The 22,492-nt window shown below is 42.0% G+C and overlaps 1 protein-coding gene across 1 annotated transcript in view; it reads left to right on the forward strand.

Moving 5' to 3' along the window:
* The window catches only part of mew (multiple edematous wings), a 73,731-nt gene that overhangs the window by 47,786 nt on the left and 3,453 nt on the right, over positions 1 to 22,492 (forward strand). Inside the window, exons 2-8 of the mRNA XM_002058006.4 lie at positions 9,763 to 9,890; positions 10,847 to 10,870; positions 16,278 to 16,375; positions 16,482 to 16,615; positions 18,094 to 19,475; positions 20,096 to 20,238; positions 20,307 to 21,362. Of these exons, the coding sequence (XP_002058042.3) occupies positions 9,763 to 9,890; positions 10,847 to 10,870; positions 16,278 to 16,375; positions 16,482 to 16,615; positions 18,094 to 19,475; positions 20,096 to 20,238; positions 20,307 to 21,362 (2,965 nt within the window). The remainder of the gene's footprint in view (positions 1 to 9,762; positions 9,891 to 10,846; positions 10,871 to 16,277; positions 16,376 to 16,481; positions 16,616 to 18,093; positions 19,476 to 20,095; positions 20,239 to 20,306; positions 21,363 to 22,492) is intronic.

Raw genomic sequence — 22,492 nt, forward strand, 5'->3', positions numbered from 1 at the left:
GTTTCCATTATCATTTTGGCCAACCTAATGGACACATTATTAAATTTTCTTCTGGCCCAAAAATGTGTCCGGAAGCGCGTGATGGACTCGCATTTGGCCAGCTCAAATGAAAACATAAAGAAAAGAAAATTTAGCCGGAAAAATATTGTGAAAAATGCGTGGAATGCATGACAAAAACAAAAAAAAAAAAAACAGATAAAAAATGAAAGAAAAAAAAATGAGCTGGCGAAAAGCACGGCTAACCAAGGCCCTGGGCCCACGCAAAACTATGACTTCATATTTTGGGTGTGGGCCAATTTCTTTTTATAGCCATGATGCGATGACACCTTGACAACCCTCAACCAGCAGCTACGTTGGCGACGGCGACAACCCTGTCACACACTCGAATGACTTAACCAAAATCCCATCAAATTATGCGCATACGCTTGCTGCCTGTCTTGAATTTTAAGTTGAGCCCCCCCCTAACCAAAACCAAAACAAACGAATACAACAATTTATTGAATTACTGTAGGAGACAAATTTTTGACAAATCTCTTTGGATTAAATCCCAAAGATTTTGACTTGGGCAAAGTTGGAACAACGATTGCGCTGCACGGCCCGGAATTTTAAATACCCGGCTTCGGTTTCATGTTGCCTAATAATTGAATAACATTGAAAAAGAAAACCCGGCTATGCTACGAACAAAAACAAACACAGTTCTATTATGTGTTCGATATGCTCAATAAATAGAAAAATTGCACAATCGTAATACACTCTTTAAAGCCCGTTAGCAGGAGATATTTATAATTATGCCCTGAACCCTTTCAAAATGGGTATAAGGGTATATTGTATTTGTGCAAAATCCAAATGAATGTAACAGGCAGCAGGAAGGATCTGCGACCCCATAAAGTATATATATTCTTGATAAATGATAAGTGCTTAATTCAAAATTTTGACCCAACTCGACAAAATGGCAAGGGGCTACATCACATTTTTTTCAAAATCTATGATTTTTTTAATATCTCGGGAGCAGGGAGATATGACGTTTCAAAACGACATAACTCCCTCCGCGCGGAGATATGACCTTCCAAATCATCACGTTTTATTTTCAAAATCGAGGTCAGTGCGAAAATCGAAACTTTTTCGATGATTTTTTTTTAATATCTCGGGTAATAGTCCCGCGCGGAGATATGACGTTCACAGTTTCCATAGCAAATAAACTTCCCAGAAATCCCACAACTTCATCAAAATGTAACTTTTTAGCTTAAGAGCTTTCCAGATATTAAAGTGAATATTCTTCCTAGAGTTCGCAATATGCACATATTTCTATCTATTCAAAATTGAACTTGTTTGAGTATTGTGTTTTTGTGTTCTTATCGAAGCTGCTCCTCATTCATTTAGCAACTTTTCCTACTTAGTATTATTCGTAATAATATTTCATTGAACCCTTCGATGCATTTGCCTATGCCCGACATTGTAGCGCGCAGGTCGAAGCGCGCATTTGAGCACTTTCGGGTGTCAATCATTGTTTATATTCATATTCACATTCGAATTCTCATTCCAGCTCGTCGTCTTTTTCATAATTTTAGTGGAAGGGGCGGTTGGTCATTGGCATCATCTCAAAGCGCAAATTGAATTAGCCGCTTGGACAGTTGCCTTCTTCTTGTTGCTATACCCTGTACTAATTGAAAATAATTGAAATAATATACATCTGGAAAGTTATAAGGTATATAACGATCAGAAGTCAAACAGGCTACATCTGAATACTCGAGTGCAAAATGTAGGCTCTTAGGGCACACGCCGTAAAAAGTATTTGATTATTGATAACATTTGTCTAAGATCGATAAATATCGATTTCACATTTAACTATTAAATTAAACAAGCTCGTATATAGATTCTCGATAAGTTCTCACATTTATCCAACATCGATAAATATCGATAGACAGCTTTGCTCGCAGCTTATAAGAGCTAGAACCATAAATGTAAGTCTCAACTACCCGTCTGAGTTCTCGATAACTCCTCCACTTATCTAAAATCGATAAATATGGATAGACAGCTAAGATCGCAAATGATAAGAGCTAGTAAAGCAGGCATATGTTAACAATATTCCGCTTTTAGAATATCTTGCCCAAACTTAAAAGTTTACCAAACCTTCATAGGGTATCTGCCAGTTGATCACGTACGCCTATCTCTGCTCGTGCTTGTTGTTAGTTTTTTTTTCTTCTAGTTAGCGATATTCGTAATCCAGAATTGTTTTCCAATTTGCCTATTGCTGCACCTCCTGCTGCACCTTCTGCTGCTGCTGCTGAGGTAGGGCCTACGGGAGATGGCCAGGCAGCTGCGGCAGGTAAACGACACCGCACACGGCCTATCGTCGCGTTCGATCTGACAGGTAACAAGCAGCTGCCAGGTAGGCAACTAGATAACTTCATCAGCCGGCTGCAGGACGAATTCTGCCAGCAGGAAGTGCCCGCAGGCGACGGCGGCGTTTGCCTTCCTGCTGGCTGCCTCTTGTTTGCTCAGAAATCACAGGAGTTCCGTGAGTTCAATGGAATCGCCCTGAAATTTGCCTGCTGTTTGATCCATTGTCAGCGAATACTCGACTCCTTCACAAATCAGTCAATGCGCAGCCCGAACGTGACCAAGTCTTATTGGCCCGTGGCCATAATTACATCGACTGCGAGCTACAGGATTTACAATTCTGGCTAACTACTCGCATTCACTTTTCAAATGTCATGTTTATAAGTGTGTGTGTGTGTGTGTGTGCGTGTGTGTGACGAGGTGTGCTGCGTTGAACTCTTCAAATCCTATCTATTTTATGGACGTGACTGTAGTATCTTTTTCTTAAATGTTTGTAATTGGAATTTATTTATGTACCTTTTAATATCTTTAGGCGTTGATAATTGAAATAAATTCATTTCATATTATTTTTTGCTTGAAAATTTCAAAAGGTTTTTGAACAAGACTCACATAAAGCTAGAGATCTGAAATAAATAATATATATTTAGCTAACCCATAGAAAAGAGGCTTCGCATTTTCTTCTTATATCTCTTCATATCTTCTTATATTTGCAGCATATCGATAAAAATCGATATATATTTTATTTATATCTTATATTTGTTGAAGTTTATATTTGGAATATACTTATATTCTTTTAACATTCTGACCTAACTTTGACTTGGAAATTTAACATGATACAAAATAATCTCCCATAAAAGTTCGCTTCAATAACTTCTGTCAATTGCAAAATATCGATTAAAATCGATTAATATTATATGTATATATATATATGTACTTGGATGTTTACAATTAAGATTATTGTCTTTTAATATTTTGCTTTTTTGGCTATATTTAACATTATATTATATATTCGGGCATACTCTTGTTTTCTGTATCGCATTTCATTTTCGGCATATCGATTAAAATCGATAGACAAATTGAATTTAAGTATATTTATATTCCTTTTGAACTGATTTGGATTCTCTTTGTCCAACAATTTCTAGTTAGTTTTTAACAAGATAAAGTATTTGACAGACTATATGGTATATGATAATAATTTGTGCTCGGCGGAATGCCCAAGAATTTTTTATATATGTGCGCCTATTGCCGCTGTAAACAGGCAAAGCAATAAAAACAAATTGGAATTATAATAAAAATACGATTGAATACAAAATAATGCCAAATGCAGCCATGTCTAACAACTCGCACCCGATGCCAGCTGTTCGTGCCAGCTGAGTCACGATGATAGCTGGGCACCTGACTCTGTGATCTGATTAACAAAAAATATGACAATAATAATTATAATAATAATAAGTAAACTACGTCATTCGATTCTAGTTTATCAATGACAATTTGTTGCTGTTGTTGTTGGTGTTGTTGTTGTTGTTGTCCGGGGCTTGTGTATTTCGCCACTTGGTTGTGACGGAAATGCCATTACATAAGCCAAACTATGAAATGATGGACCAAATGGCCAGAAAGGGAAGCAGCAACTCGACCCAAAGAACCCCAATGAACAAGAAGAAGAAAAGGAGGAAGAGAAGTTGGAAGTAGAAGCTGGGGAAAAGGCAGGGGGGCGGGGGTGCAGAGGCGGCCAGCCTGTGGCAGTGGGGGCAATGTCAGCATTCTTGTTGTCTCCAATTCAAGCATAAATATTTATATAAACCCGAGCAGGGGCAACAAGGGATTAGCAGGGGTTGTGCACAGATAGGGGGCGGGGGGCGAGGGGCAACAATAAGCAAACAAAGAAACCCAAAGACTCGAAAATTAAATGAAATTCTTGTTGTGGCAAGTTGCGGGAGGCAGCTGTGACAGAACAGGCAAGGGGTGCAGGGGGGGCGTGCAGCAGACAAATGATAATAAATATTATAAAGAGCATTCGGAATTCGACAGACTTCGTGTGTGTGTGTGCAAGAGATGCTGCAACACTTGGCCCGACTCACACTCGTGGCAGGAACAGACGAAGGCGTAGAGTGTGGAGTGGGATAGGGGGGAAGGGGGGAAGGGGCAGCTGGCTGCAAGCACTTGGAAAACACTTGTGATAATGATTACTAATAAGCCGCACAAACAAACCAACCAAACTCCAGACCCCCAAAACAAAAACGAAGGAAATAATGAAAGAGTCAAATAAAAGCAAGAAATAAAAAAGAAGCAGACAGTGCAGCTTGGGGAAGTGCATTTAAAATGAGACAAACTTCTTTAAAGTTGAAAGTCCGAATAAATCAAAAGAGAGGGGAATAACCAGAACGTATTTCCAATAACAACAATTGCTTTAGCTGGGCACATTTTAACCATTTAACAGTTAATAATATATTTTAAAAAGTTTATTAATTAAAAAAATTAATACCTCACAGCCATACCAGAAATTGATTCTTGTTGAAAAGAAACTGAAATACGTTAGCAACACAAACACAATTGCAATTCTATTTATAGAATTCATGTATGTGTGCAAATGTATTGCCAATAATAAATGTTTTCTTGCATAACTTTTGTGTTTCCAAAACGATCTTAATGAAATTTTCAGCATTAGCTCTGATTATGCTGTACTATGTTCGCATATTGACAAAAAGACAACAGCAAATAGTGGATTGCGTGGAGTTAAAGTTACTAAGAAGAAGCTTAAATTTAAACTAGTTACAAGCGACTTTAAAGCCAACTAGAATGATGTTCGAATTCCTTGGAACTAGTTCCGTTGACTCCTGCTCCCGCTTGGTTTTTGAGGCTTCACTCTCCAAATGAGTTTGACTTTAATGAGCATTAAATGTGCTGTCAACTGTGAAGTAGTTTCTTGAATTTGCCCCCTTTTTGCATTGCATTCAATTGAATATTTAATTTGAAATATAATTCATAATTAAAGCAATCAAATTTCCACGAACTCTTTAGCTGCGGGTTACCCTGCCGGGAACTAAGACTTGGGCGAGGGCTGTGGACTGGGTAAGATTATGTCGAGGGGGGGATTTTCACTTGATTGCCCTGACCGAAAGCCACTTGAAAGGGTTTCGGATGCGACGGGGGGACGGGGAACGGAACCGACTTTGGCACTGGTTCTGGAACTGGTTCTGTTTTTTTTTTTTTTGTGGCAATTGAAATGACACGCGCGCCGCGTTTATGCGGCAATTAATGCTTAAATTTAATTAAATGCATTCTATGAGTGTTTCGAGTGCTCGAGTGTGTGAGTGTGAGTGAGTGTATGAGTGTGAGTGAGTGCATTCATTTACTTGCCAGCGACTCAGGCGAGTTTTAATTGCTTTGAGAAGCTGTAACTGGAGCGAAGTGCAGCCCACGATAATTGATTTGGTCGGGGAGATGCAATACCCAATCCAATCCCATCGCACCCCCTCTCCCCCTTTTTCCATTCACCCCCCCCACCCTGTGAAAGCCATGCGCTAATTGATAAGCTAAGTGGCAAGTGGCATTAAATCAGCCCAGCGACTGCCATTTTCCAGACCAAACCACAATTTACTTCAATATCAAACACAACTTGCCAGAATCCCGAATTTCAAAATTCCAAGCGGCTCGCAGAGATCATTAAATACACTTTTATGGACAAGTTTGAGCAGGAGGAAGACCAGGGGCAACAGGAGGGGGTGGGGGTGGAGCTGGCCAAGATTTATGGCCCAGCTGCGCTCCCGTGCCCAGATTTATGTTCTACCAACAGAACAAGACGCAGATTTGTCGTCGTCATCTCGTGCTTCTTCTTCTGTCTGTTTGCTTCCCCTGTTTATTAATGTCAAAGCAGGTTTTTTTTTGTTTTTTTTTGGTATACCCTAGAGACGATGTACATTAGAAATAAATTAAATCAGACAGATATATTTGTGTGTAAATAATGTCTATAACAAATAGAAGCAGGCATGCCGTAACCCTTCCGAGTATGCTACGAGTTCATGTGCCAAACGAACCAGTTCATATCAGACAGGAAGGAGGAGGACTAGAATTTAATCTGCCCAGCTATGTGCTAGTTCAGTGGATATAATTGTGACCTACAAAAAAATAAAACAGTTCAAGAGAACCAGGTTCACGAAGCAACCCCCAAACCAAACGAACCATTGACAACCGATCATCTTTATCCACATTCCTTCAGATATACTCTCTTTAAATACCCTGCCCGATCCAAGATCTGGCTTTGCTTTAGTTTGCTTTAAAGAATTGTTAGAATATATAATTCTTATTTTATGGAGCTGACTTCATTTCATTTCATCAAACCTACGCATTTTGCCATCAGCTCTGGAACTAATAGAACTTTTGATTAATAAGTTTAGTCATATAAGAAATTTGAACTAGATCCCATCTCAGCGGATATCTAAGTATCACAATTAGAACAAGTAAGAGGTTCTACTCGGGAGCTCCGATCCGCTCTGCGCAGGCACTTTCGCACCGACCTATATTTTGAAAAAAAAAAAACGTGATGTAACCCCTTGCCATTTTGTCGATTTGGGTCAAAATTTCGGATTTCCTTTTTTTGATGCCAATCGACAGAACTGATCCTTACGAGTCAAAAATGGTATGAAATTGTAAAATCGGACATTATTTGACGGAAATATTCCAAAAAATCATCAAAAAGGTTGAATTTACGAACGAATCGATCGGTTTTATGTCAACAACATTTTTCAACCCATCGATGTTTAATTTGTTTGAATTCCAATTGATGCTAGGGATCCGTACGCATTCAAAAAGGTATAACATTTTATATTAAATCAGGCATTATTTACCCGGGATATTAAAAAAAAATCATCGAAAAAGTTTCGATTTTCGCACCGACCTCGATTTAAAAAAAAAATAGTGATGATTTGGAAGGATATCTCCGCGCGGAGGTCTGTCGTTTTGGAACGTCATATCTCCCCATGGAGCTATTACCCATCATACCGCGCGGAGGGAGTTATGTCGTTTTGGAACGTCATATCTCCCGCGGAGCTATTCCATCATATCTCCGCGCGGAGTTCTGTCGTTTTGGAACGGCATATCTCCCAGCGGAGCTATTACCCGAGATATTAAAAAAAATCATCGAAAAAGTTTCGATTTCAATTTTGAAAAAAAAACGCGATATACAATATACCCTTATACCCATTTTTAATGGGTTCAGGGTATAAAAAGTATAGAGTATAGCACTAGATCAATCAAGCCTTATGGAACTGAGAGACTAGACGAGCTAGACTCTCATATAAGTATCCCATATATTGTATACAAATTTCCGGCAAAATATCTTAATATATTAAGCACATATTAAAAATATTTCTTAGTGCTTAAAGACTATACACAGCAGAATGGGCACAGGGCATTTGACAGTCGAGCTCTATCCAAAGTACGCATTCTTTTTCTTGTATTTTTTCAACTTTTCATTACCAAATCTCGCAAGTTGACATGAAGCTAAACATGCTAAATGAGCAGGCAACTGGCCGCGACCTCAAAAGACCCAACGAACTGGCCCAATAACAAGGCCTAAATGGGCGAGGGGGAAAGGGGGAATGGGAGAGAACAGAAGGCGAGGCAATTTACACAAACGTGACACGAGTAGGCTATAAAATGTGAATGCGAATACGACCTGCTGCTGCAGTGTTGCACAGTGTCGCACGACAACGGCACGCGGGGCAGCTTGAGTCCAGTCTTTAAGTGTCGGAATCAGGTCTAGCTAGTTGCCTGTTGCCTGTTGCTGGCAACCAGTTCTTGGCTTACTTTGATGGTTCAGTGGGTGTGCATTAAGATATTCAAAAGCCATTAACATCGCATTGATAGCTCCGGCGAGTAGTTCATAAATTTGCAGCTCAAAGAACTAGTTCTTAGCATTTATGAGCCATTCAAAGCGCATAAAATGACGAAATTTCCTACTCTGTTTCAATTAAAAAAAAAATGACAACTCATTTTCAATATAATTTTTATATTTTAAAGAAATTGCTTTATTTTATTTCTTTTTTTTTTTTTGCTCCATTGTGCACAAGTTCAAATGAGTGCGTTGCGCTTTAGTACCAAGGAACTGAATTGCAATTTATTTTTAAGGCCTTTTCAACACTTCATTAAGCAAAGAACTAGTTCGCAAACGAAAGCTGTTGCCAGCAAGCAACTCAAATAAATAGAAATATAAAACATAAAATAGAAGTAAAAAGAAAACACTTTAAGACGCATCGTAAAAACTGGCGAGAGGGCGCGAGAGCGCGGCCAGTGTTGGTTAATGTGCGGGCCAAGTGTCAATTGGTAGGCGACAAACAGCAAATGACTTGGACCTGCCCTCAACTTTGGCTTGGCCGCAGCTGCAGCTGTTGTTGTTGCTGTTGCTGTTGCTGTTGTTGGGCTTGGGGCACTTAAAGAGGCAACATGGCCATGTGGCAACGTGTAGGTGCCGCTTTTAATGGCGTCCATAAAGCCGCAATTGCCGCTGCTGCCGCTCGAGGATAATGAAGTTGCATGTTTACACTGTGCTACGTGGGTGAGGCAGCGATACCAGTCAAATAGGGTATATTGATTTTGTAAGACAAAAGACAAGCCGAGCTGGATCTAGGATTTCTCATTTCTTAAATATCGATAACTATCGATTTTTTAATAAGACAAGATATATGTCGCGAATTATATATGCTACAGTCAACCAATTTGTTGTATAGGCTCCACTTTTTTGAAATGGAAAACTTACTTTTTATATTTTTAGCATTGAGTTTTAGGTTATGTACATGCATGTCTATTACAGAGTATCTCGCAGGCGAGCACTTGCGACCAGATCATGCTTAGTTTGGGTTGTAAAGCCTGACTGCCTGGCTGTCTGCCTCATTAGCAACATCTTTTCGTGTTGACGCACCCAAATACTCTCTCGTTGCTGTACCCCATCCCGCCGCCTCTGTTCCACGCTTACGCCCCTGTCGCCCCCGCCGCCTCTGGTCGGCTGTCGAGACTGCGCTTCAAGTGTTCCTAAGTAATTACATTTTGGCAAGCCCCTCTGCGTGCAATAATCCAAGTAAAGGTGCATTGAACTGGTTCCACCCACGAAATCGATTTTATTGGTAGCCCCTCTACCTGCCCTCTACCCTCCCCCCCTACGGATGCCCCTGGGCAGCTCATGACTGCGTTTGTTCAATTGAAGCTCAATCGCAGCGGACACCTGAGCACATCGCAATTGGCAATTCGAGCCGGCGACCGCAAAAACCGACTGCACCGTTATTTGATCGATATCGATATATATCGATTATGTGATCGGTTGATCGTGCACCCGTGGGATTTTGCTAGCCTCGCAGAAGCCAAAGTTTCATCTTTTTTTTTGTGATCGTCTATAATTTCCTGTTTCTCTTGCTCTTCTCGCTCTTACAGCCTGCTGGTGGGCGCGCCCTTGGACCGGAATCGACAGCCGAACACAAATGAATCGGGCGCCCTGTACAGGTGCCCCATCTCGACGGACTTCAACGATTGCGAGCAGGTCATCACGGACGGACGAAGATGTAAGTAGAGCAACGCCCCTTCCCCAAAATACTGGAATAAAAGAAGAAGAACAAATACTAGTATTTTTTTTTATTATTTTTTTATTATTAAGCACTACGTATATAATTAAAACTAATTTGATTGAGTTTATCGAAAAAATATTCTAAGCGCTGTCAAAATTTAAGTTTTAATTTTTGTTTTTATTTGTTTTCTTCCATGGAGAATTGCGAAAAATTGAATTAATGTTAGTTGATAATATGCGAATGCTGCTGTCTAAACGAGGTGAAGGTTATTAAAAGAAAGAGCTCGAAAATTGAAGCGAAACTAACAAAAACTTGTCATACCTAAGTCTAGTGAAGCTTTGATAACTTTTAAACGCAGTGACTAACACATTTTCCCAGATCTGTGACGAGATCAAGCTGAGTCTTAGACCCTCTATTTGAGCATATTATCTAATATTTTGTATAGCTATTGTTATTATTATGATTATGATTATGATTTTGCTAGGTTCGTTTCTGTCTGTACATAAAATCGCGTGCAGCTGTATAAAGAACTGTGACTAAAACGTTTTCTAACTGTTAGTTAATTACTATAGTTAATATATATACATATAGATACTTAGCTATGGCAAGATATGGCCAGCGTATCCATAGTATCATTAATTCTTTTTATTGTATAGAACTAGTTTCTTAATGAATATTTATTCCAACACAAAACATATATATTATTTCCTTTATTTAATTTTCTTTTTTCTTTATTTTTGTTTTCGTTCTCTTCTTTACGTAAATCCCCCACCCAAAAAATCAAAACAAATATATTTATATATATATATAATATATTCGGTGCGCATACGGAAAACTCATTTAACTCTTCCAAAAAAAACTTTCAACCAACCAAAATTATTGATCAACTATTCTCGACATTTCAAAAAAACAAAAAAAAAAAACCAAACGAAAAAAACGAATTTATCATTTAGCATCTGGCGGAGCTTATGAACCTAGTAAGTGGTATGGGTGCTTTATTTGTTGTTGTTTTGCCCACATATTAAAAAAATCAGAAAAAAAAAACAAATCGACAAAAACTAATACACAATTTGATCAATTCATTTGTTTGTTTAAAACTTATATTATGATTTGCATTTGCGCTTTGATTTCTCTCACATTATTTTAACCAACGAAATGCAACGATATAAACGCATCAGCGATAAATATTTGCTATCGATAACGCAAGAGATTTGCCTAATTTACGCACACACAACACTCACAACTTGTACATAATCGAACGATAAACTGTCTATCGATAAACGGCTAGCACTCACATGTACAGTCACGCACGCATGCCATGCAAGCTAAAGTTAACGGCATTTTGGGGCCGCCATTTATATATTATATATTTGTTGCATGCGCCGCTTAATGCAGCTGAATTCGCCGCACACACTAACCCACACACAGTTAAGCTTGTATATATACATAAATATATTCTATTTCTAGCATCAATTTACATGCTAATTATAATATCTTTCTATTTATCTCTCTCTATATCTATATATATATTATATTGTATCGATAATTAACTACTTATTTATTACTCTAATGCCCATTAGCAGCAATCTAGTTGACACATTTTGACTGAGCAATCATTGTAATTAACTAGTTCGCCATATAAATCATCGCTTAGCGCTGTGAGAACTTGTCGAGCACGATCGGGCTGGGCCTGTGGGTTAAGAGCCGCTTCGGAATTCGTATTTGGCTTTAGGGCCAGTTTTGCATTCGCGCCGTGCTAACTAATTTGCTGTTTGCCATTGACTTGTATAATAAACTATAGCTGAATCTTCGGTGCCATTTCTGACATAACAATTGGCCGCGGCCAACTTAACGATGCTCTAGCGCAGCCAACTTAATGGCATTCACAGCGAATGCAACTCAGTATTGGACTTGCGGTTGCTTAGCCCAAAAATCATCACACGATGTTGTTGATTCGCAATTCCATGAAATTTGCACAAAAAGAATGCTGGGTCTTGCCTTTCTTCTTATCGCCGTTCCCTGGGGTCTTGTAAATTTGACATTTTTCGGCATTTCATTTGGCATTGAAATTTCATATTTATCTTAAAGCTGAAATTAGAAATAAGAAATTCGGCCTTTGATTTGGCAAAACATAAATCTACATACATATGTAGGTATGTGTTCGAACTTCTCAAAATTTTAGAAAATATAAATAGTCTTTGAAATGTTTTTTAAAGTATTTAATCCCATAGTTGACAGGTATTAATAGTATACATATAGGAGGGATAGGTCTGGAATTTCGTTTAAGAATTTTATATTCAAAATTTGAGTAACATGTAATAATCTATTCGATCTCAGGGACTAGCATAGATTATAGTACATATTTAGTATTCACGTATTTTGCAAATCGATTAATATCGATTACCAAAAATGACAGGGTATTTGTTAGTCGCGCACATTATTTTTGCATGAGACTTTTGTGCATTTAAATCAGTTATAGATGATTCCCCCCCTCTCTCTCTCTGTCTCTCTCCTCTTGATTTACTGCACAGCTTCTCATTATTGTGGTTTTGCGGTTATTTGTTGTCATCACTTGTTGGGCATTTCCCCTGTTTCATTCCCAAATTGTTTCGCAGAATTTACAGCTGCGTCAACGTCTGCGACTGCGCTGTATAATACTGTTTTTAATACCCTAACGAAGAGTATTATGCATTTGTCAAAAAGTGTGCCATTAGGTTACTATTTATATCGTGTCGAAATCGAACGGATCGGACAACTATATTATATAGCTTCGATGTGAAAAATTGATCAAGTCCCGCAAATTTGGAACTTTCACGCTATTTTTTTCGAGAGATTTTTGGATTATTTTATGTCTCAAACAAATTCTGTTCTTAGATATCTTAAGCAATTTGCGTATTCACAAGTTTTTCTCACATATTTGCCAACATCGCAGTTCCATATGATAAATCCGTCGGGAAGGGTATTCAAACTTTGCCGTGTCGTTCATTTAATTTTATTTATTTTTTCTTCTTTTGAAAGGGGACAATTTACTGCCAATTGGCGTCTCATTTAGCTTTAATTATATTTACTCGGCTCCAAATTATTTAAATATTGAGCTGTAAAGTCATTTGCAGCAACAGCTGTGCATATGTACTCCGCCCCCCTCCTCTCCTTCTCCACCGCAGCCACCAACGCCGTCGCCGACAATTTTAATGTGCCGTTCGCATTCCGAATGTTTGCAAAGCGGCGACGTCGGCGTCGACGTCGACTTCAGCTTCGGCTGTGCCCGTTTTGCAGTTGTTCTTGTTGCTGTTGTTGTTGTTGTTGTTGTTGCTGCTGCTGCTGTTATTTCTGGCCTTTGCTATTGGTAACGCGCGACAATCAGAGCGTGCTGCTGACTGTGGCAGAGAGTCTGCCACTGCCATGGCGCCCGAGAACGTGACAAATTTTACAAAATGCAAAAGCCGACGAAGAAGAAGCATCAGCAGCAGCAGAACGGGAACAACAACAATTGCAGCGGCATAAAAATAAACTGCGACAAAACGCAAATTTGTGTGGCATAAAGAAATTCTTGTGCAACATGCGTCTCGACATTGTTGAGCCAAATACCACACATAGCGATAGACGCGACAAGCACAAACACGCACCACGCCCCCAACCCCTGCAATGCAGCCCAGCTGGCAGCACAATAGCCCACTGTCAATGCCAAAAACGCGCCGCGCAGTGCAAAGTTCACTGGGCCTGGGCCTCTGCCAATAAGAAGCCAAACACACACACACACACACACACGCGCGCGCGCTCGCGCACGCAACTGCAGCTGCGCTTAAGTCGCGTGGGACACAGATGCGGTAAATTTTGAATGCGACTTTCACTCTGCGCGTTTTAAAACGCGTCAAACCCGACAGAACAGCCCACGCCCGAAATAAAAAAAAGCAGGCAGTAAAAGGCGCAACAGCAATTCAAAAATCATAAATGATAAACTCACCTCTCTGCCCAAAACTGCAATCAGCTCTCTTTGCCTCTCTCTCTTTGCCTCTCTCCCTCTCTTTGCACTGCGGGCACACTGTTATAGTCATTTATCATATTTCAACACTTTGATGCTTTAAAATGCATTTTAAATCAATTTCGTTACGTTTCACACACACTTATTAACGCTCGCCCACTCTCTCCCTCTCCCTCTCCCTCTCCCTCTCCCTCTCCCTTACGCTTTGTCACTCAGCACATATTTCCATTGCGCATGTGTGTGTGTATTGGTTTGTAAGCCGCCTAAGCAGGCGCAAACAGCAACACCCCAGTCGCACCTTCAATGCCGACAAAGTCGCTGCTGCATTCAAGCTATTTTTCTATTTTGATGCCCTGACATGCAACTTGTTAATGGATATACTTCCCTTAATCCCTTGAATTTGCATATATTTAAGCTGCACAAGCTTATGAGTCCAGTTAGAATTGTTGCTTTCAAAATTAGTGACAAAAGATGCGGTCTTTCAGCCAGTAAATTTTACAAGCCAATGTTTGGCTGGGATATTTGCATATACTGATTATGACAGGACCCGAACCCATTAAAAATGGGTATAAGGGTATATTGTATTTGTGCAAAATCCAAATGTATGTAACAGACAGAAGGAAGCATCTCCGACCCCATAAAGTATATATATTCTTGATCAGCATCAATAGCCGAGTCGATCTCCGCGCGGAGATATGACGTTCCAAAACGACATAACTCCGCGCGGTATGATGGGTAATAGCTCCGCGGGGAGATATGACGTTCCAAAACGACATAACTCCGCGCGGAGATATAACCTTCCAAATCATCAAATCGAGGTCGGTGCGAAAATCGAAACTTTTTCGATGATTTTTTTTAATATCTCGGGTAAATAATATCTGATTTTAAAATCTTATACCTTTTTGAATGCATACGGATTCCTAGCATCAATTGGCATTCAAACAAATTAATCATCGACGGATTGAAAAATGTTGTTGACAAAAAACCGATTCGTTCGTAAATTCAACCTTTTTGATGATTTTTTGGAATACATCCGTCAAATAATGTCAGATTTTCCAATTTCATACCATTTTTGACTCGTAAGGATCAGTTCTATCGATTGGCATCAAAAAAAGGAAATCCAAAATGTTGACCCAAATCGACAAAACGGCAAGGGGTTACATCACGTTTTTTTTTTTCAAAATAGAGGTCGGTGCGAAAGTGCCTGCGCAGATCGAGTTTGTTTCCGATAATCGATAACTTACTCCGTTTCCAAGCAATCGATAAAAATCGATATCGATATTCTGTTTTTTGGGCAATTTTGGTAAATAATAAGGGCTAGAGTCACGAAACATGATATGTTGCTTCTAAAATATAATATATGTGTGCATTTGATGTTGGAAGAAGAGGGTTCAGGGTATCCCCTAGTGGGGAGCTTCCGACAAGAACTTCTTACTTGATAAATATGGCGAATTAGGAACGTTTAATGCAGGACATGTCTGTTCTTAAAAAAAGTTGTCAAAGGGTTACAATGCATAAAAATACAAATTAATTTTAAAATAATTTTGTTGCATGTTTAGATTTTTAGTTAAAAAATATTATGCGCTAGTTCTTTGCTCATATACTCGCTCGTTCTCTCGTTCTCTCTCTCTCTCTCTCTTTCTCTTGCGCACTCAATTGCGTGATATCTCTTAGTCGAGCAATCGCATGTCACTTTGCTTCATGCTTCGTTTAATTGAATATTTTGTTTACACTTGTTGCTGTAGATTTCGTTTTTGTTGTTGTTGTTGTTGCTGCTTCTTCTTCTCTTCTGTTGCACATGTGCTGAACAGCGCGACTTGTTTCTGCAGACATCTATAAGTAGAGCAAGCCCTTTCGCCCCCCCCTTGACTGAATGCGTTGGACCCCACTGCACATGTGCGCAAGGTCTGCCTGCAGCTGTCTTTCCCTTGTTGCGTGCTTTCTCTCTCTCTCTCTCTCTCTCTCGCCCGCTCAGCGGTTTTGCTCATGTTATTTAACAGCTGTTAATAGCTTAGCAGCATCAATAGATGTTTACGTTGCTCGCTCGCTGTAAATACCGTAAATTTGAGTTTAGACTAGCATTTATTTTTTCGAATATTTTGTAAAATTAAAAATTAAAACAAAAAAAAACTGTACATATGAATACATAATTACATATTGTTTTTAATGCATATTCTATCACTTATGTTGTTATTGATGTTGTTGTTATTGTTGTTGTAACTGATGCGACACATACACACAGATACACACACACACACACCCGCACATACACATACACACACACACACACACATATACACATACACACACACGCACACTTATACAACTTCGTCACACACTTTGCTAACAAGAACAAAAAACTACTTTTTGCACTTCTATCTGCTCACTGGCGCCACCTACAGCCTACGATGTCGACGAACTGATACCGCCATCTAGCGACGAAATCAAGGAGGGACAATGGATGGGCGTAACTGTACGCTCCCAAGGTCTGGGCGGCAAGGTAAGCACCATAACTGCGATTTAATCCCAGTTCATGATTACGATATTCTGGCACTGATTCTGGACTTGATTAACCTCCCCCCCTCTCTCTCTCTCTCTCTCGTCAGGTGCTGGTCTGTGCGCATCGCTATGTGACGATTGTGCGCGAGAATCGCTATGGACAAGGTCTGTGCTATGTCCTGACCAACGATCTACAATTCGACGAGGTCTACGAGCCATGCAAAGGACGCTCCGTGCAAAGGTAGGTGAAGGTAGCACTGAAAATTAAACGGGACAAGAAAGGATTAAGGGCTCAAAACTATCAAGATTTTGTAAATTCTATATTCCGCATCCTCGGGGACTTAAACCATAAACTTCGTGAACTGTGAACTTGAGAGTAGAATACGGGAGAAACTTAGGTATTATGTTTGAAGCAAAAGTCGAAGCTGGTAGATCTTACTTCCCTGAGGACATAGTTATTCCGGTTAAGGGTCTTAGGGAATATCGAAAATATATTAAAACTTTCAAGATAGTATCTTTTGCTCAAAGTCTTGTTTCTTTATCGGGAACTTGGCCTAAATCCTTCTCTAATTCATGGGGAACTTAAAATCCTTAGTCTAAAGTTGGAAACGTTGAGGCTCAATGAGTGTTGCGATTAAATTCCCAAAAGTCCTTTCAAGCGAAGAATGAGCCAAAAATAAAGGAAATCCATAGGAAATAGGGAAATACAAGGTTAATCTTTTTGGAATCTTGGGAGCCGAATATATAAATTATTGTGTGAAACGAAACGCAGTCGAGCATATTAAAAGCAGAAACAAAAATTTCCTAAATGAATCAATTCGAAATGGTAAATTTGTCATGGTCAGGTTTGATTCATAGCCCAACCAAAAGAAAAACAAAAAAGTGTCAAGGTGAAGTGCGTATAAAGATATTTCAAAAACTGGGAGGAAGAAAGGCAACTCAGCGCGTGTCTAGCTTCAGTTAAAGCCAATTAGCATGCAGCGTGTGAGTGTGTGAGGTTATGGGCGAAGCAGGAAAGCAGTGAGAGAGGGGGCAGGAAGAGGCGGGCGAGGGTCGAGAGACGTGCTGGTCAGGTGTGACAGCGATGACGTCGTCGTTGCAGGAACCCATGACATAAGGGCGAAATTTCAATTTATTTAAATGTCAGCACAAGTTGAGAAGGGGAAGGCGACTAGGGGCAGGAACAGGGGCGGGGGCAGCTGGATAAACAGGGTCGCAGCCGCGCCCAAAAAAACATAGAATAGATTGTTTTATGATGTGATATGGCATAATATGTGAGGCATGCTAGATGACGTGCACCCGGACTTGGACATGCAATTTTTCATTGCGCTGGCATCGCGTGCCTGACCCTGGTCTCATTTATACTCTACATATCAAATGCAGGAGAGTGTAGTTTAGTTTAGTTTTGCGGCGAGTATCTTTCAAAGTCGTAGAGTTAGCGGTAGATGGACTTCACAGGACTCTCTTCAAAGATCGAGCGTTCGGCTAAAATTGCCAAAACATCATAGTTTTAAAGTCACCGACTTTCAAGGGGTTACAGTTTGAGAGTCACTCAAGCACTTTTCGACATACTGAAGCTCGTTTTAACATGCTGAACACAGTATATTTAACAGTCGGTCTCCGTCCGACTGTCAGGTTGTTGACCATTTATTAATGTCGTGCAATCCACACACACACACACACACACACACACACACACACACACACACACGCACGCAGGCAACACGAGGATTATGGCTTCTGTCAGGTGGGCACCTCGGGCGCCCTGCTGGATGACAATACCATGGTGCTGGGCACGCCGGGCCCGTTCACGTGGCGCGGCGCCATTTTCGTGACAGAAATTGGGGGCGAGTATCTGGAGCGGGACAAGAACATGTACTACAGCGATCACTCGGACGCCAGCTCACCGGTGGATAAGTACAGTTATCTGGGCATGGCCGTAACGGGCGGAAGATACTTCGGGGAGCGGATGTCCTATGCGGCGGGTGCGCCCCGTTCGAATGGCCACGGCCAGGTTGTGATCTTCGATAAGGCCAACACGAGTCCGATACCCGTGCGGCTGATCATTGACGGGGAGCAGTTCGCCTCGAGCTTCGGCTATGAGCTGACCACGGCGGACATCAATGGGGACCAGAAACCGGATCTGATTGTCGCCGCGCCCTTCTATTTCGCCAAGAGCGACGGCGGCGCCGTCTATGTCTATCAGAACGCCAAGGATATGCTGCCCAAGCAGGCGACGCTGCGTCTGACCGGGGCCCTGGAGAGTCGCTTCGGGCTGGCGCTGGCCAACATTGGGGATCTGAACAAGGACAGCTGCGAGGATCTGGCTGTGGGTGCACCCTACGAGGGCGACGGCGTAGTCTACGTTTATCTCGGCTCCAAGCAGGGCCTCAACGAGAAGCCCTCGCAGCGCATTCAGGCCTCGGATCTGGGACGCAATCTGCCCCAGCCCATACGCACCTTTGGCATCTCCATAGCGGGCAACACGGATCTCGATGGCAACTCGTATGTGGACATGGTCGTGGGCGCTCTGCCCTCTGTTGTCGTCCTGCTGGCCCGACCCATCATCAACATCCAGACGACATATCGCAGCAACGAGACGCGTAACATCGATCCAAATCGCGCGGGCTGCCGCATGGATGTCTCAACGAATCTGACCTGCTTCACGTTCGAGGCGTGCAGCAGCATCGATCCGCACGAGCAGCTGACCAAGGAGCTCAATCTGATCTTAACCGCCGAGGCGGAGACCTTCGAGCACCACAAGAAGTTCTCGCGCGCCTTCTTCGATCGGGAGAACAAGCGCAGCAACGTGATCAGTCGACAGGTTCGCGTCCGCACAGATGGCCGAGTCGAGTGCCAAATGGTAACCGGGTACATCAAGGCGAACACGCGCGACATTCAGACGCCCATTCGCTTTCGCCTGGACTACAAGCTGGAGGAGCAGCAGCTGGCCGACTCACCGCTCGAACGGCTCAATCCCATCCTGGACCAGACGCAGGCCTACATCGAGTTCGAGGGCACCTTCCAGAAGGATTGCGGCGATGATGATCTCTGCGAGAGCGATCTGCGACTCCATGCGGAGCCCAATCTCACGGCCGAGGGTAAGTTCTTCTTTGAACTAATTTCCCAGAACCAGTTCCGGAACCATTCGATAGCATTTAGCATAACTGCGCTTTTAATATGAAAAAAAAAAAAACAATTCATTAATCTGTTCAAAATGTGAATCACTTTTGGTTCCTGGAACAAATAAGTTTCATTAACTAGTTTCATTTCAAAAGCAGCCCAGTTGCAGCAGCTCACAGAGCACAGCTACTTTGTAAATATCGCAACGATTAACTTTTTTCTAAAATGACTCACTTTAATTCATGGAAATAACCGGAACTAGCATGTTCCATGAACTGATTCCATTGTAAAAGAACCCCAGAAGCGCTGAGAAGCTGATTGGAAATTAAAACTGTTTGACTTTACTCGAACAGATTAGTTATTTTCAAAGCTCAGCTTAATGAACTACAGTTTGAACTAGTTTGTGAATATCGCTCCTTATACTAGTTCACCGTTTGTTTGCTTTGATATGTAACTAGAGCTTTTTGATTTAATGGAACTAAATTAGTTACGTCCTGGAACTAGTTCCGTTTCATCATGGAACTAGTTCCGTTTCATCATGGAACTAGTTCAGTTCCGCGATTTAGTTCCCGTTTTTAATTGAATTTTTCCTTTTCAGACGGTCAATACTCACTGATCCAGGGCAACAAAACGGAACTGGAGGTCATGGTGAACGTGAGCAATCTGGCGGACTCGGCGTACGAGGCGCAGCTGTTCATCGTGCACCAGAAGAGCGTCTCATACATAGCGACCAAGAAGCCGGTAAGTGAACTGGAACTGGAAGACTAATGAAATCTTGAACTTATCCCATTCCCAATCTCATTCGGCAGACAAACGCGACATGCAACAGCTTCAACACGACGCTGGTGGCCTGCAGCCTGGGCAATCCGATGCTGCGTGGCACCACGACGCACGTGACAATCCGTTTCGATCCGAACAGCCTGGAGCTGGAGGAGTCTCAAATGGTGTTCCACATCTTTGCGAACACCACCTCGCAGCTGGTGGGCCAGCAGCCGCCCGAGCGCCGGCTGACCGTGCAGATGGTGCGTCGGGCAGAGCTGACTGTCCGCGGCTGGGTGAATCCGGAGCAGAGCTTCTACAGCGGCGCGGCCAAGCTGCAGGATTCGCCCATGGAGCTGGACGATGTCGGCTCGCCGCTGATGCACACCTATTCGATCTTCAACGAGGGCCCTTCGGCGGCGCCCAAGGTGCAGCTGGTGATCTCCTTGCCGCTGATGCTGGAGAGCGGCCAGGGCCAGGAGCTGGAGCAGGGCGCCAAGGATCAGTATCTGCAATATTTGGAGGACAAGCCAACCATCGAGACCGGCCAGGGCGAGTGCACGGTGGCGCCCGAGTACATCAATCCGCTTAAGCTCGCCTCCAAGGTGCCCGCCAGCCTGCGCAGCGCCGCCTACCTGAACGCGCCCGCCTCCATGACCAAGTGGCCCCTGCACCGCCAGGCGTCACCCACGCCAAGCAAATCCCTCAATCTCAGCCAGAGCCAGGGTCAGACGCAGCACTGGAGCCAGCACAAGTCTGGCCAGGATTATGGCCGGGCGAATCGCCTGCCGCGCAACACGCTCGAACGCATTGTCCGGCCGGAGCGCTTCATGGACGGACGCGAGGCCGGCGTCAAGGGCAAGAAGCAGCAAATTGTGGAGCTCAACTGTGACAAGCTGACGGCTCACTGCATCAAAATACACTGTGAGTTCTTCGCGATGCCAGCCAAGACGGAGGCGCAGGTGACACTCAAGGCGCGCCTCTGGAACTCGACGCTGGTCGCCCAATATCCTCGAGTGGATCTTGTCCGCATCATATCCACCGCCCATGTCAAAATACCCCAAAACTTTGGTGTCGAGCAGCTCGAGAACAATGACAATGTCTTGGTACGTACGAATTTCGATTCCTTGCATATATACTTACGGACGAGAAAACGGGCAGTTAACTAGCTTTTGAGCCATCGTGCTGGTTCGAACTCGGCACGAATTTCAAATAATTGTTAAGTTGTTTACGAGTAGCCAAGGTTAAAGCTAAGACTAGGCTGCAGGCATATTTTAAAGCAGAGCTTACATATTTATAGAGAGAACAAGTAAGAGGTTCTAGTCGGGAGCTCCCGACTAGGGAATACCCTGAACCCTCTTCTTCCAACATCAAATGCATATATATATTCTATTTTAGAAGCAACATATCATGTTTCGTGATTCTAGCTCTTATTATTTACCAAAATTGCCAAAAAAAAACAGGATATCGATATCGACTTTTATCGATTGCTTGGAAACAGAGTAAGTTATCGATTATCGGTAACAAACTCGATCTGCGCAGGAACTTTCGCACCGACCTCTTTTTTGAAAAAAAAAAAAAACGTGATGTAATAACCCCTTGCCATTTTGTCGATTTGGGTCAAAATTTTGGATTTCCTTTTTTTGATGCCAATCGACAGAACTGATCCTTACGAGTCAAAAATGGTATGAAATTGTAAAATCGGACATTATTTGACGGAAATATTCCAAAAAATCATCAAAAAGGTTGAATTTACGAACGAATCGGTTTTTTGTCAACAACATTTTTCAATCCGTCGATGATTAATTTGTTTGAATGCCAATTGATGCTAGGAATCCGTACGCATTCAAAAAGGTATAACATTTTAAAATCAGACATTATTTACCCGAGATATTAAAAAAAATCATCGAAATAGTTTCGATTTTCGCACCGAACTCGATTTTGGAAAAAAAACGTGATGATTTGGAAGGTCATATCTCCGCGCGGAGTTATGTCGTTTTGAAACGTCATATCTCCCCGCGGAGCTATTACCCATCATACCGCCTGGAGTTATGTCGTTTTGGAACGTCATATCTCCCCGCGGAGCTATTTCCATCCGAGCGGAGGGAGTTATGTCGTTTTGGAACGTCATATCTCCCCGCGGAGGTATTATCCATCATACCGCGCGGAGTTATGTCGTTTTGGAACGTCATATCTCCCCGCGGAGCTATTATCCATCATACCGCGCGGAGTTATG

The sequence above is a fragment of the Drosophila virilis genome, chromosome X (assembly GCF_030788295.1).
Source record: "Drosophila virilis strain 15010-1051.87 chromosome X, Dvir_AGI_RSII-ME, whole genome shotgun sequence".
Taxonomy (NCBI): domain Eukaryota; kingdom Metazoa; phylum Arthropoda; class Insecta; order Diptera; family Drosophilidae; genus Drosophila; species Drosophila virilis.